General features: G+C 35.8%; 1 protein-coding gene across 1 annotated transcript in view; it reads left to right on the top strand.

Moving 5' to 3' along the window:
* Nucleotides 1–16,701, top strand: part of COG5 (component of oligomeric golgi complex 5) — a 269,120-nt gene that overhangs the window by 171,348 nt on the left and 81,071 nt on the right. Inside the window, exon 11 of the mRNA XM_043871704.1 lies at nt 7,311–7,392. Coding sequence (XP_043727639.1) covers nt 7,311–7,392 — 82 coding nt within the window. The remainder of the gene's footprint in view (nt 1–7,310; nt 7,393–16,701) is intronic.

The following is a 16,701-nucleotide window of genomic DNA, read 5'->3' as shown; positions in this document are numbered from 1 at the left end:
GGGAAATCTTCATAACATTGCACTTGGCAGTGATTTAATGGATATAACACCAAAATCACAGGCTAGAAAAGCAAATATAGGACTACATCAAACTTTGAAACTTCTCTGTGACAAAGGAAACAATAGAATGAAAAGGCAACCCACAGAATGAGAGAAAATATTTGCAAGCTATATATTTCATAACGGATTGATGTTCATAATATATAAAGAACTCCTACAACTCAGCAGCAGTAACAAAAAACCAGGTAACTCAACTAAAAAAATGTGTGAAGGACTTGAATAGACATACAAATAGACATTTCTTCAAAGAAGACATGCAAATGACCAACAAGCAAATTAAAAGATCATCAGCACCACTGATCATCAGGAACTACAAATCAAAATCATGATGAGATATCACATGCACTGGTTAGCATGACTTTTCAAAACAGAAAACAAGTGTTGGTGAGGATGTGGAGAAATCAGAACCCTTGTACATCGTTATTAGGAATGTAAAATGGTGCAGCCGCTAAGAAAAACAGTTTAGAGTTTTCTCAAAAAAAGTAAAAATAGAATTAATGTATAATTCAGCAATCTCACTTCTGGAGATAGAGTTCCAAAAGAATTGTAAACAGGATCTTAAAGAGAGATTTACCCTGTCATGTTCATTGCAGCATTATTTGTAATAGCCAAGAGATAGAAGCAATCACACTGTCTGACCTAAAGAGACAAAAGACCTATATATAGAAAGCTATAAAACACTGATGAAAGAAGTCAAAGATGACACAAATAGATGGAGAAATATACAGTGTTCATGGATCGGAAGAATCAATATAGTGAAAATGAGTATACTACCCAAAGCAATCTGTAGATTCAATGCAATCCCTATCAAGCCACCAACGGTATTTTTCACAGAACTAGAACAAATAATTTCACAATTTGTATGGAAATACAAAAAACCTCAAATAGCCAAAGCAATCTTGAGAAAGAAGAATGGTCCTGGAGGAATCAACCTGCCTGACTTCAGGCTTTACTACAAAGCCACAGTCATCAAGACAGTATGGTACTGGCATAAAGACAGAAATATAGATTAATGGAACAAAATAGAAAGCCCAGAGATAAATCCACACACCTATGGACACCTTATCTTTGACAAAGGAGGCAAGGATATACAATGGAAAAAAGACAACTTCTTTAACAAGTGGTGCTGAGAAAACTGGTCAACCACTTGTAAAAGATGAAACTAGAACACTTTCTAACACCATACACAAAATAAACTCAAAATGGATTAAAGATCTAAATGTAAGACCAGAAACTATAAAACTCCTAGAGGAGAACATAGGCAAAACACTCTCTGATGTAAATCATAGCAGGATCCTCTATGACCCACCTCCCAGAGTAATGGGAATAAAAGCAAAAATAAGCAAATTAATTAAACTTAATTAAACTTAAAAGCTTTTGCACAACAAAAGAAACTATAAGCAAGGTGAAAAGACAGCCTTCAGATCAGGAGAAAATAATAGCAAATGAAGCAACTGAAAAAGAATTAATCTCCAAAATATACAAGCATCTCCTGCAGCTCAATTACAGAAAAATAAATGACCCAGTCAAAAACTGGGCCAAAGAACTAAACAGACATTTCTCCAAAGAAGACACAGATGGCTAACAAACACATGAAAAGATGCTCAACTTCACTGATTATCAGAGAAATGCAAATCAAAACCACGATGAGGTACCATCTCAAGCGGTCAGAATGGCTGCTAACCAAAGGTCTACAAACAATAAATGCTAGAGAGGGCGTGAAGAAAAGGGAACCCTCTTACACTGTTGGTGGCAATGCAAACTAGTACAACCACCATGGGGAACAGTATGGAGATTCCTTAAAAAACTGGAAATAGAACTGCCATATGAAATCAAGAAAATTAGAGATACCAAGGGAACATTTCATGCAAAGATGGGCTCAATAAAGGACAGAAATGGTAGGGGCCTAACAGAAGCAGAAGATACTAAGAAGAGGTGGCAAGAATACAGAGAAGAACTGTACAAAAAAGATCTTCACAACCCAGATAATCACAATGGCGTGATCACTCACCTAGAGCCAGACATCCTGGAATGTGAAGTCAAGTGGGCCTTAGTAAGCATCACTACGAACAAAGCTAGTGGAAGTGATGGAATTCCAGTTGAGCTATTTCAAATCCTATAAGATGATGCTGTGAAAGTGCTGCACTCAATATGTCAGCAAATTTGGAAAACTCAGCAGTGGCCACAGGACTGGAAAAGGTCAGTTTTCATTCCAATGCCAAAGAAAGGCAATGCCAAAGAATGCTCAAAGTACCACACAATTGCACTCATCTCACACGCTAGTAAAGTAATGCTCAAAGTTCTCCAAGCCAGGCTTCCGCAATACATGAACCGTGAACTTTCAGATGTTCAAGCTGCTTTTAGAAAAGGCAGAGGAACCAGAGATCAAATTGCCAACATCCACTGGATCATCGAAAAAACAAGAGAGTTCCAGAAAACATCTATATCTGCTTTATTGACTATGCCAATGCCTTTGACTGTGTGGATCACAATAAACTGTGGAAAATTCTGAAAGAGATGAGAATACCAGAACACTTGACCTGCCTCTTGAGAAACCTGTATGCAGGTCAGGAAGCAACAGTTAGAACTGGACATGGAACAACGACTGGTTCCAAGTAGGAAAAGGAATACATCAAGTCTGTGTATATTGTCACCCTGCTTATTTAACTTATATGCAGAGTACATCATGAGGAACGCTGGGCTGGAGGAAGCACAGGCTGGAATCAAGACTGTTGGGAGAAATATCAATAACCTCAGATATGCAGATGATACCACCCTTATGGCAGAAACTGAAGAGGAACTAAAGAGCCTCTTGATGAAAGAGGAGAGTGAAAAAGTTGGCTTAAAGCTCAACATTCAGAAAACTAAGATCATGGCATCTGGTCCCATCACTTCATGGGGAATAGCTGGGGAAACAGTGAAAACAGTGGCTGACTTTATTTTCCTGGCTCCAAAATCACTGCAGATAAAGACTGCAGCCATGAAATTAAAAGGCGCTTGCTCCTTGGAAGTAAAGTTGTGACCAACCTAGACAGCATATTAAAAAGCAGAGACATTGCTTTGTCAACAAAGGTCTGTCTAGTTAAGGCTATGATTTTTCCAGTGGTCATGTGTGGATGTGAGAGTTGGACTGTTAAGAAAGCTGAGCACCGAAAAATTGATGCTTTTGAACTGTGGTGTTGGAGAAGACTCTTGAGAGTCTCTTGGACCGCAAGGAGATCCAACCAGTCCATTCTAAAGGAGATCAGTCCTGGGTGTTCATTGGAAGGACTGATGTTGAAGCTGAAACTCCAATACTTTGCCCACCTGATGTGGAGAGCTGACTCATTGGAAAAGACCCTGATGCTGGGAAAGATTGAGGGCAGGAGGAGAAGGTGAAAACAGAAGATGAGATGGTTGGATGGCATCACTGACTCAATGGACATGGTGTTTGGGTGGACTCTGGGAATTGGTGATGGACAGGGAGGCCTGGCATGCTGCGGTTCGTGTGGTCGCAGAGAGTCGGACATGGCTGAGCGACTGAACTGAACTGATGACCCAGCGTTCCCACTGCTGTGCATATATACCGAGGAAACCAGAATTGAAAGAGACACGTCTACCCCAGTGTTCATCGCAGCACAGTTTATAATAGCCAGGACATGGACACAACCCAGATGTCCATCGTCAGACAAACAGATAAGAAAGGTGTGGTACATATACACAATGGAATATTACTCAGCCATTAAAAAGAATACATTTGAATCAGTTCTAATGAGGTGGGTGAAACTGGAGCCTATTATACAGAGTGAAGGTCAGAAGGAAAAATACCAATACAGTATACTAACACATATGTATATAATTTAGAAAGATGGTAACAATGACCCTATATGCGAGACAGCAAAAGAGACACAGATGTATAGACCAGTCTTTTGGATTGTGTGGGAGAAGGCAAGGGTGGAATGATTTGAGAGAATAGCTTTGAAACATATATATTTTCATATGTGAAACAGATTGGCAGTCCAGGTTTGATGCATGAGACAGGGTGCTCAGGGCTGGTACACTGGGATGACCCTGAGGGATGGGATGGGGAGCGAGGTGGGAGGGGCGTTCAGGATGGGGAGCACATGTACACCCATGGCTGATTCATGTGAATGTATGGCAAAAACCACTACAATATTGTAAAGTAATTAGCCTCCAATTAAAACAAATAAATTAAAAAAAAAGAAATGTTGCTTAAAAAAAAAAGAAAATATGTTATAGGCACAGACATACATGTGTACATACATACAATGGAATATTGTTTAGTCTTAAACAAGATGCTAAAGATGGTTGAAACTTGACATCATGCTAAATGAAACAGTCTGATCACAAAAAGCACACATATTTTATATAGTTACATTCTTGGAAAATAGATAGGTAGTTTGCAAGGGCTGGAGGAGAATGAAAATGGGAGTAGTTCATTAGTTATAGAGTTTCAGATTTGCAAGTGGCAAAGTTGCAGAGATCTGTTGTACAACAATGTACATGGAATTAACACTACTGTCTTCCTCAAAGTGGCTAATATGGTAAATTTTGTGTTTTTTAACCACAGTTTTAAAAGAACAGGAATCATTTTATGCATTGTTTTCTATGAATTTTTTTAAAAAATGAGAACTGGATATTAAGTATTTTGTTAATTTAAATGAAGGGTATTAATTGCCTTTTTTTCACTCAGCTACATGATTCTGTAGATTTCCTTATTGGAAACATTGGGCTATTGCATTAATACATTTCATCATATTTAGTGATACATTGCTGACATAAATCCAACTTGTTTAGGTAGATAATTCGAAAAACAAAGTCAATTTACTATTATACCTGAGAATTTTGTATTTGTATGCTTAAGCAAGATTGACCTATTTTCTTATTTAAGTGTGTGTGTGTGTGTGTGTATAGAAGCATATATATATATGCACATGTATTTGTGTATATATATATATATATATATAGTCATCAAATGTTCTGCATCTTCGCTTTCAGATTTTTACCATTATGATGTTACCTGTGGACTTGTCATATATGGCCTTTATTATGTTGTGATAATTTCCTAGCTTATTGAGTGGTTTTATCATGAAAGTGTGTTGAACTTTGTCTAATGCTATTTTGTCTATCAGTTGAGATGATCATGTGGTTTTGTCCTTCATTTTGTTAATGTGATGTATTATAGTGATTCTTTAATTTGATGAAAAAGTTTTTTAAACTAAAGTTTATAATCAGTTACAATGTTGCATTAGTTACAGTACAGCAAAGTGATTCAGTTATAGTTTTATATATAGTATATATAGATACTTCTCCAGATTCTTTTCCATTAGAAGTTATTGCAAGATACTGAATGTAATTCCTTGTGCTATTATAGGTCCTTGTTGGAAAAACATCCATTTTAGGCTATATGATATACAATGCATCTGCTTACCAATGCAGGAGACATAGGAGATGCAGGTTCGATCTCTGGGTCCAGAAGATCCCCTGGAGGAGGAAATGGCAACCCATTCCAGTATTCTTGCCTGGAACATTCCATGGACAGAGGAGCCTGGCAGACTGCAGTCCATGGGGTCGCAGAGTCGGACACCACTGAGCAACTGAGCATGCACACATACAATACACATGTTGCATAAAATCTTGGTGATCTGAATCTGCTTTTTGATCCCTGAGTAAGACACTAGCAACCATTTGATTTTCCTATTTTTCTGATACACAATACCCATTTGAAATCAAAACAAAAGACTTACTAAAGAAACAAATAACAAGGAAAATAGATATGTATGTAGATATAGAAGTGAGAAATCAGTATTTTTCATAGTTCATTTTCTTTATAACCTTGAAAAGTAGAATTTCATTTCTGCAAGTGCAAAACTAAAACAGAATTAATGAATTTCTTAATTATTCTTTTTTATGAGAGTAGTCATATTTGAGCATTATACATATTTATGTGATTAAAGTGAACCATGTGAAATTGGCATTCTTGTACTTCAAAAATAGAATATCAACAATTTGATATTATATACCACACATGTAGAAGTTCATTAAAGGACTTGGTAAAATTTCTAGAAGTGCCATTTTGCTTTAACAGTATTAAAATGCTTTCTTATTTTAACAAATGATACTTAAACTAATGTTTATCCTTTCTTGTACTAATTACTTTCTAAAATATGTATTAACAGTTGAATGATAGTATCCTGCTAAGCTGAGTAATAGTAATTTGTACTCAGTCATATCCTACTCTTGTGACCCCATGGGCTGTAACCTGCCAGGCTCCTCTGTCCATGAAATTGTCCCAGCAAGAAAACTGGAGTGGGTTGCCATTTCTTATTCCAAATAGTAATTTCTGTGATGTAAAAAAGAAAACACAAAATTATATCTATTATTCAGGCAGTTCTCTTTTGTAGTTGGTGAATTATATCCTGCTGGTCAGTCTTAATCTAAGTATGCTTGTTCTTCATTTTCTTATGGTCACACAAATTGCCTTTTGTATATAAAATGATGATGATAATTGTTATAGTAATAACTAACATTCACTGAGGGTTTATTACATGTTAAGAACTGTCCCAAGAGTTCACTTTTTTTTTTTTTTTTTTAACTTTTAGGGGTGAGGACCACTAGTTTATTAAAAACATATGAAAATTTATTTTACTCTTCTAAGTAACAATTTTTATCTATATTAAGTAGTAAATGGCACCAACATGAGTACAAGTCAAATGTTGCTGAATATATTAAATGTGAACTTAAATTTGATAAATATAGAAATATTTTCTTTCCTTTGAATTTCTTCCCCAGTAAGTTTTTTTTTTTTTTTTCCATTTATTTTTATTAGTTGGAGGCTAATTACTTTACAGTATTGTAGTGGTTTTTGTCATACATTGACATGAATCAGCCATGGATTTACATGTATTCCCCATCCCGATCCCCCCTCCCAAGAGTTCACTTTTAAAAACTTTAAAAATCCTCATAATAATTCTGCAGTGTAGGTACTGTTACCATAGTCATACAATGATTTAGCAACTTGCTCAAGCTCACTCAGCTAGTAAGTAGCAGAGAATGATGGTGACTGATTATCTGAACATGAGACGTGATTTGAATCATCTATACATTTCTATGTAGTTACTTAATAATTTCGTTGTTTGATAGATGTCTTAGGAATTTTGACTTAAATACATTTTTAATACATTGTCAATGCTATATCTTATCCATTATCATTAAAAAAAATAATAGACCCCCCTTTTTTTGGGCCACAGGATGGACAGGCTGAAATTTTATATACATTTTGGAATGCAGTTACTCAAGCACTTTCTTCTCAATTTCAGACAGCAACAAATTGTAAGTATAGTATTTATTTTGCAAATTGATTTCAAAGTTTTTCAGTTACTTCAAGAAGTTTTGATCTATTGGTTTATAGAACATATCTTTCAGAAACTCCTGGGTAATTGTCACTTCTTATGTTACCTGTATGTTCAGTTATATAAGCAATAAGTTCTTTTCTTTACTTTTAAAATACTTAGAATATGAAATGAAATTCTTCAGAAGAATAAGTTAATTCTCCATAATTCAACCAGGGGAACTCTGAATTTTTTCTGTGTGAAAGGATGTTTGATGTTGAAGAATTTTATTAATGCTTGTAGAGTATTTTAATTAGAGTATTTTAGTTCCTAACTAAGAGATATTAAGACACAGAGACCTTATCGTTTTTTTCCTTTTTGTAAAAATGAAGATTTGATGAATGAACAGATGAAATGCCCACGAGTTAAAAGTTACTTAACCAAATATGATCCAAAAATTTTCTCTCAGTTTGTTTTTGTCGTGAAATAATGGCACAAGGTAGTTCTAAACAGTGAAATATACAAACTAGCTAATATCATGGAAGTGTTTTTGCCTAATCACTGAATGTAAGAGCATTAAATGTTTGGAGACTTTTTAAAAGACTTGAGAGTTTGTGTGTAGTTAAATTTTTATTCACAAACATTTACTGAAAGTACTAGTATACATAAGCATTACTGAGTCCCTGGCAGTCCTGGGTGAGTAACCACAGGACCTGCTTTCCTGCTTCTATTTGTAAAGAGCTGTGCAGCAAGGTAGTGACCACAGAAGTCTTCATTCCTGTGTGGTCGGAGAGAACTTATGCAGAGGGTTTATTTAGGACTGATTCTCTCCATTTTCTTCTACAAATCACTCTACTCCGAGAATACTGTGCTTTTCTCTGCTTTATGTATCTGTTTGGTCATCTTTTTTAATATGTAATTTACATGTATTTACCAACTTTAAGCAGAGGATTCTATGAGTTTTTGACAAGTGTTTACATCCTTATAATTGCCATTATAAGACATAGAACATTTTCATCACCCCCAAATGTCCTTCATGTACTCCTAGTCAATTTCTTATTCCTGTGTCTTGGCTCCTGGCAGCTAATGGTAAGTTTTCTGTCAGTATAAGTTAGCTTTTCAGAGATTTTGATAAAACTGGACTCATGCAGTATGAGAACTTTTATAGCAATGTATAGTTATTTTAAGATTTATTCATGTTGTTGCATGTTCCAGGAGTCTATTTTTATTTCTGCTAAACTTTCATTGTATAGATATATGCTATTTGTCTATTCCCCAGTTGGAGGATAACTGGGTTATTAAAGTTTGAGGTTATTATGAGTAAAGCTACTGTAATCCTTTACATATAGATCTTTTGTAGACATATGTCTTCATTCTCTTGGGTAAATGGTTGAGTGGAATTTCCTTATCATTTGATACATATATGTTTACCTTCAAATAACTGTTGAACTGTTTCCTAAGATGAATGTATGATTTTTCATCCACATCAACAATGTATGATAATTCCTCTTGTGATGGCACAAGGAACTCTGGAACTCAGGGAAGGTCAGGAAAGCAGGAGTCTACTCCCTACAAACACAGAATGGGGGATCCAAAGTCTTCCATGCGTTGGAGCCCCACATGCTTCTGCTCATTTTCAACTCTAGGGAGTGGAACTGGAATGGAAATGCCCTTGTCTATAATTCAGTCCTGTGTCATTTCTGGGTCTGGTTGATTGAATTTTCTTCTCATCACTGATATTTTTCTCTACTTTTTTGTATATCTAATAATTTGTGATTGAGTATCAGACATGAATTTTACCTTGTTTGGTACTAGATACTTTTGTCTTCCAGTCAATAGTCTTACTCTTGGATACTGTCAATTTGCTGAAAAATAATTTTGATCCCTTTGAGTCTTGCTTTTTAGATTTATTGGCAAAACCTGAGCAGTGTTTACTTTGGAGCTAATTATTTCCCACTGCTGAGGCTAGACTCGTATTACTCTACCAAATAGTTTTGGTTTTTTAGTTTGGCTTTAGGGAACAGGCACTCTTCCCAGTCTTGCATGAGGAACAGGTATATTCTCTTTAATCTTTATGCTTGTTTTTACCCCCCAAACTCTGGAAGCTTTCTCTCACATATACTGATTAGTGTTTTGCTGAATACTCAGGGTGAATCATTTGCAGATCTTTGCAGTTCTCTTTTTGTGCAGCTCTCTCTGGCATGTTGTCTTGTGAATTCTCATTGTCTTCCTGGTCTTGAGGACCATAGAGGGAGAAAGATTGCTTCCACTTTCCTGTGCCATAGCCTGGAAACAACTGCCAGCAGTCACAGGCTGCTATTTCCTGTTTCTCAAGGATCACATTGTGTTCAGTGTTTTAAAACTCATTATATCATATCATATCATCACCTTGTTTGTCTTTTGGTTATTTCAGAGAGGAGAGTAATTCTTGTTCATGTTACCACATCTTACCAGCAGCAGAAGTCTGTCATCTAGCTTTAAAAGCAGTTTTTATAAGTGCATTTCAAAATACTGAGTTGGCCGGAAAGTTCATTTGGGTTTTCCTTAAGAAGTTATGGAAAAACCCAAACGAACTTTTTTGGCCAACCCAATATTACGTAGGGTGTGTGTGTGTGTGTGTGTGTGTGTGTGTGTGTGTGTGTGTGTGTGTGCACGCACACTTAATGGTACCATCATCTACTTACCTTTGGTCATCTGCTTTCTTATTTTCTGTAACCATTACAAACCCTTGGCTCTTTCCACATGCCCTCCTTTTTCCCAGTGCCCACTTTGAGTAACTAACCTTTTCTCCTGGGTCAGCAGGACAATTAATGTCATTAAGAAACTCAGAAGTCTGTAACTGTCCTCCAAAGAAAAGCCTGATTTCCTCCCTGTGGGCCTTGAAGAGTAAGATAACTTTCTTCTTCAAAGCCACCCATTTACTGATGGACACCTGATCCTTTGTTTAAACCCGTCCTCTCAGCGACATTATTCTTTTTTTGATTTTGCATTTCCACTTTTCTTTTGATCTTTCCCCCTTTGATATAAACCTATTTCAGTGCTCTAATCTAATTAAAGCTATAGAGTTTCTTTTTAGTTGCTGTCTAATCTCTCCTCTTTTATTCTAACTTATCAAAAGAGTAGTTTACATTTTTTGTCTTCAGTTTTATTCCATTGATTTCTCAACTTGGTGAACTCTTGCATTCTACTGAAATTGCTCTCAATGAAGCAAGCAATGACCTACCTCTTAATTACCAAATCCAGTGGCTATGTTTCACTTCTTATCCTATGGAACCTATCTGACTTGTGTAGTCAAAGAAGCTAGTGAGAGGAAATACAATATTTTTAGGCAGAAAACCCCATTAATATTTACATTCGGAGTAGTTGGTTGCTTCTATTAACATTATTACTGTAATAACTTCCTTTGAGAGAACTCTTAGTGACTCAGAGGGTAAAGAATCTATCTGCAGTGCAGGAGACTCAGGTTCGATCTATCCGTGGTTTGGGAAGATCCCCTGGAGAAGGGAATGGCTACCCACTCCAGTATTCTTGCCTGGGAAATCCCATGAACAGAGGAGCCTGCTAGAGTACAGTCCTTGGGTTGCAAAGAGTCGGACTTAACTGAGCAACTAACACAACACAAAATAAGTTTAAAAAAACTTTTTTAAAATAAAAGTTTGAGGAAAATATTACAAAATTAACATAAAGTGAGAAACACCTAAGAAGCTGTTGGGCTGCACCCTGCAGGCCTACAAGGCCTGTGCTTGCTTAGTTTTAAGACTAAAGAGAGAGCTGGAGTCTATTTATATAGCACCAACAGTCCATGAAATGTAATGTAGTAATTGTTAAAATTATAGACAGGCAATATTAAGAAAATGCAACCATCTGCAGAGTTGAATATTATACACAATGTAACAGATTGTATAAGTAAGTAAGATTTTGGCAGAAAATACCTAGAGGAAAAATTTCCTAGTTAGGAACATGTTCTTTCTGATTATAAATGTTCATGCTTAGTAAAAAGAATTTCTGCTTGATATAATAAGATATATCTATGGGTTTGACAATGAATTTACTTTTTTAAAAAGGAAAGGGGCCTGAATTTGTGATTATGAAGATTCAGAATAGCTTCTGCCAGACATGTGCAGCTTTAATTGTCTATGGCTGGTAGTTATTTCCAAGATGATTTCTAAGATTTATGTCTGTTACCTCTCTATTGTAGTTTCCAGATAATAACGGTTGTTTACCAGCCTGTTGGGTTATGGTACACATATTTTCAAGTCTCATTAGAAACAAGCAAAATAAATATTACATCGAAAAGATGCTAGTGCCCTTTTATAAAAGCTTAAAAAGATTTTTTGAAATATGCTTAAAATCTTCTGGCAAGTAAATCTTTTTTAAAATATTTAAAGCCCTTTGTGCAGTTTTAGTCTCTCAGAAGTCTTAAGCAAAAAAAAAAAAAAGAAGTCTTAAGCAACTGAAAGACTTGTGTCATAGAATTAAGAGAACTACACAGTATATATTTCTAGTGCTTTGGAAAATCACACGTGAATTGGAGAGATACTTTAGGAGATATGCATATTTGAAGATTTAGGAAGCTTTCAGACTTAAAATGTATGCTAAAACTCATTACCTTTACTTTTAAAAAACACAGTAATAAATCAGGAGTCCAATCTTGCCAGGAAATAGAGGGATAAACAAGCTATGCATTTATAAATACTTTATTTAATGTAGATTTAAAAAATGTTAGAATGTTTCCCCAATTTGTCCCACCTGTGCCTACCCCACTGTGTCTACATGTCCATCTCTATGTCTGCCTCTCTATTCCTGCCCTGCAAATAGATTTATCTATACTGTTTTTTTCTAGATTCCATATATATGCATTAATATACAGTGTTTTTCTCTTTCTGACTTCAGTCTGTAGGACAGAGTCTAGGTCTATCCACATCACTACAAATGACCCAGTTTCTTTCCATTTTATGACTAATATTCCATTGTATGTATGTACCACATCTTCTTTATCCATTCATCTGTCAGTGGACGTTTAGAATGCTTCCATGTCCTGGCTATTGTAAATAGTGCTGCAGTGAATTTTGTGATACATGTGTCTTTTTGAATTATGGTTTTCTCAGGGTATATGCCCAGTAGTGGGATTGCTGGATCATATGGTAGCTCTAATTTTAGTTTTTTAAGGTACCTCCATACTGTTCTCCATACTGGCTGCTACCAAGAGTGCAAGAGAGCTCCCTTTTCTCCGCACCTTCTTCAACATTTATTGTTTGTAGATTTTTTGACGATGGCCGTTCTTAGCACTGTGAGGTTGTACCTTATTGTAGTTTTGATTTGCATTTCTCTAATAATGAGAGATATTGAGCATCTTTTCAAGTGTTTGTTGGCCATCTGTATTTTCTGTGTTTTGTTGACCATTCTGGTAGACGTTGAGTCAAATCACATTGTGCTTTAATTTTTATTTCCTTGTGATTAATGATATTACTCACTTTTCCATATGTACATTGGCCATCTGCATATAGTCTTTTAAAAATGTTATTTTCTATAGCATTATCTGTCTTAACTGGTTTATAGGGTTTCATTTACATATTATGAAATATTTTGTTTGTTTCTTTTCTCTCCCTTTGGATGACAGGTAATTGCTGTTTTAATGAGACAGTCTGTCTCTAATTCTCCCCTTTACTTAGGCATGCTTCTCCCAAGTTTTTTTTAATTTTCTTTTTAAGATTTTTTTTTTTTTTGACAATTTTAGAAGTCTTCATTGACTTTGTTACAGTATTGCTTCTGTTTTATGTTTTGGTTTTTTGGCTGTGAGTTATCCAAACCAGGGATGAAACTCCCTCCCCCTGCTGTGGAATGTGAAGTCTTACCACCGGATTGTGAGGGAAGTCCCTTGTCCCAGGCTTTTAATTGAGAGATTGGAGGGTCTTTGTCCCCTCAGCCCTGAAATATTGAAGTTGATATAGTTCTGTTCTCCAGAGGTTTCCAGACAAGCTCTTTAGGCTCCCACCAGAATCTGTTGGATGTCTTCATGGCAAGGAAGATCTGCCTCTCTCTGTTGATAGGCGTGTTCTCTCATCTTAGGTTTCCTATGATATGTTTCCACAAATATGAAGGATATTTTAACTTCTGTTCTTTGAAGCTTTGGACCTAGTTCCCCAACTTCCCTTGCAACTATATAACTGAGTAGGTCTTCTATAAGCTACTCAGGTTGAGACTTGTTAAGTTTCAAAATGTTCATTCCAGTCTCATAAATCACCGAAAGTCTTTCCTGTTTTCGTCTTCTCCAGCAAAGGTTCTCTGTATGGGGCAAGCTTAACTTTTTAAAAATATGTCTGCCTTCTTTAGTTGTTACCTTGGGAGCACTGGTCTGCTGCCGCTCTTCTTGCCCGTCTCCCTCAGGATACAGTCCCAACGTGTTGTTCTTTTTGGTTCCTTCCTATCCGCTTAGCACTATTTTCCTCCCTTCTAATTTTTTTAAAAAATTTCGTCCTGGAGCTTTAGTTCTTGAATGAATCACCCTCTTTCTTCTCAGTATTTACCAATACTGAAGCACCTGTCTGTAATCCTCCTCTTTATCTGGATAATTCACATTCATCTTTTCAGTGTTCCTTGATTCTTCCCTCTTCATCATTGCACTCAAATATGGGTATGGCATCCTCTGTCTGCTCCCACAAAACTCTAACATGTTCCCAGTTTTAATCCTTATCTCACCGCATTGTTATGGCTAACCTCCTTGCTTGTCCGTATCTCCTGCTAGGCTGTAGAGAAACCATCTCTGTGTGCCTCTGTTCCATGTTATATTCCTGTCACTCACATGGCACAGTGCTCAATACAAAATAGATATCCTGTTGAAATGAATTCCTAAAGTGTTACTTTAATAGTAAAGGCTTTATGTGTTAGGAAATCTGAGGAAAATGCAAACTGTAAAATAGAAATACTTTTCATTAAAAAAATAGCACATATAAGGTAAATGAGACCCTAAAATATGAAATACTTTTAGAAAACAAACAGTATGTATATGGGGTAAACAGGGATACAAAAGCATGATTATTATAGGATATTTTTTACTTTTTTCCTTATGCCTTCATTTATTTGATATTTTAAAGTACTTTATATCATTAGTTATGAACTGTGAAACAGTTTTCATTGAGCTAAAACAAGACTAGGCTACTTAATTAAATCTTCCATAAAAATTTGTTGAATGGATAAGTGTGATCCTGTAGTTATGGAAATGAGTGAAGTGCTCAGGGTTGAAGAGTAGATTGAGATAAAAAAGAGCTCAGAGGAGAAAATCCCCACTTTACCTCACATAGCAGGGTAAATTTCAAGTAGACCAAAGAATTAAATGTAAAATATAAAGCTATTCAAATGCTAGCAGAAACACAAGTGAGCAAGCTATGTCTAGGGGAAATTTCTCTGATTTAATTTCTAGAAGCAATGATGAGAAGATTGATAATTTGACTGTGTTAAAAATTTTACATGGCCAAAAAACTCTTAAGCAAAATAAAATAACAAATGAGAAAAATATAACTTTACCTCAATGAAAAAGAGTTAGTACATAAAAAATCTTCTAAAATAAGAAAAAAGACCAACAACCCTACCAAAATAGTATAAATGCATCTTGTTTGTAAAAGATTCTCAGTGTTATCATATATAGAAAAATGCAAAATAAAAGTATACAGAAACACCATTTCTCATCTATCAATTGTTCAGTCGCTCAGTTGTGTCCTCCTCTTTGTGACCCCATCAAATTAGCCATAAGTAAAAAGAAGTTTGATAACACACTCTGCTGGCAAGCCTGTATGGAAATAGTCACCCTCACACATTATTCATTAGCATCCAAACCTTAGAAGAATTTCTAACAAAATTATCTAACAAAATAGATAAGGATCTAACAAAATTATATAAGCAGTTGCTTGGTGTCCCTTGTGGCTCAGCTGGTAAAGAATCCGCCTGCAATACGGGAGATCTGGGTTCAGTCCCTGAGTTGGGAAGATCCCCTGGAGAAGGGAAAGGCTACCCACTCCAGTATTATGGCCTGGAGAATTCCATGAACTGTATAGTCCATGGGGTCACAAAGAGTCGGACACAACTGAGTACACGTCATATTGCCATACAAATTCATATGATACATATGTAGTAGGCTTATCAGAAATTATAGACTGTGGAAACAGATCAAATCTCTTAACTGCTGCAGTGGTTTTCAACTTAGTTGCATATTAGAATCACTTAAAGAGTATTTAAAAATCTCACAGTCTATACTGCAATTGCATTAACGTCTCTGAGTTGAGACCCAAGCATCAGGACTTTTTTTAGGCTTCCAGAGTTGTTTCAGTGTGCAGCCAAGGTTGAAATGTATTGTTTTAGATCCAGCTGATAAATTTACAGGAAATACAGGGATCCAAGGGTGCAGTAAGCAAAATTCAGACTGGGAAGCTCTGGAGGATATATGACCCAATTTCTTAAATAAAGAATTAAAAGGAATAAAAAAGAGAGGAACTATAGATGGGGCTTGATGATATATCAGATGATTATAATATATGGATTATTTATGGGTCCTAAATAAACAAGCTAAAAAAAAAATCACAAGTCAGTCATACAGATGCTGTCACTAATTGTTAATTTTGTAAAGTGTGATAAGAGAACTATGGTTACTTTTTTAAAATAGTCTTTACTATCAGAGATACATGCTGAAGTATTTATGGATGAAATAATACGATGTTGTCATTTGCTCCAAAATAACTGGCAGCAGTCAAGGAAAATTGGCTAGGGTTATGATAGGTAAAACAGCATCAAGCTGGTAAGTGGTGATAACCCCAGACACACAGTCTATCCCTCTCATTCCCTGCTCCCCCTTGGCACCTGCAAGTCTGTTGTCTATGTCTGTGAGTCTGTTTCTGTTTTGTAGATAGGTTCATTTGATACTGTGACTTTAACCAAAATAGTTTCAGTGGCATTGTGGCAGTTGGAAGTTGGGTTATAGCCTGGAGGAGGCAAGAAGATGTATGTAGACTATGATTATAAGCAGTGACAGGACTGTGGCTACTCATTAACTGTTGGAAGGTCAAGGGGAAGTGTTTGCCATATTATTTTGTATTTTTGATTTTTTTATACAATCAGATTGTTCAGTCTTTTTATAAAAAAATAATTGAAGGCTGAAAATACAGGGGAGAGTAATAGAGGAGGAGCTGAAATAGAATGAGATTAAGTGTGGAAGTTGAATAATTGGTCATGTATAGAATGGACACTTGTTCCTATGAAGAAAGTTAAAGACAAACATTTTTAGGGGAATAGAGGGTAAGAAGTTGAAGGTGACCTTTAT

Source organism: Cervus elaphus, chromosome 18 (assembly GCF_910594005.1).
Source record: "Cervus elaphus chromosome 18, mCerEla1.1, whole genome shotgun sequence".
Lineage (NCBI taxonomy): Eukaryota > Metazoa > Chordata > Mammalia > Artiodactyla > Cervidae > Cervus > Cervus elaphus.
Note: the sequence above shows the minus strand (reverse complement) of the source record. Positions and strands in the feature narration are given on the sequence as shown.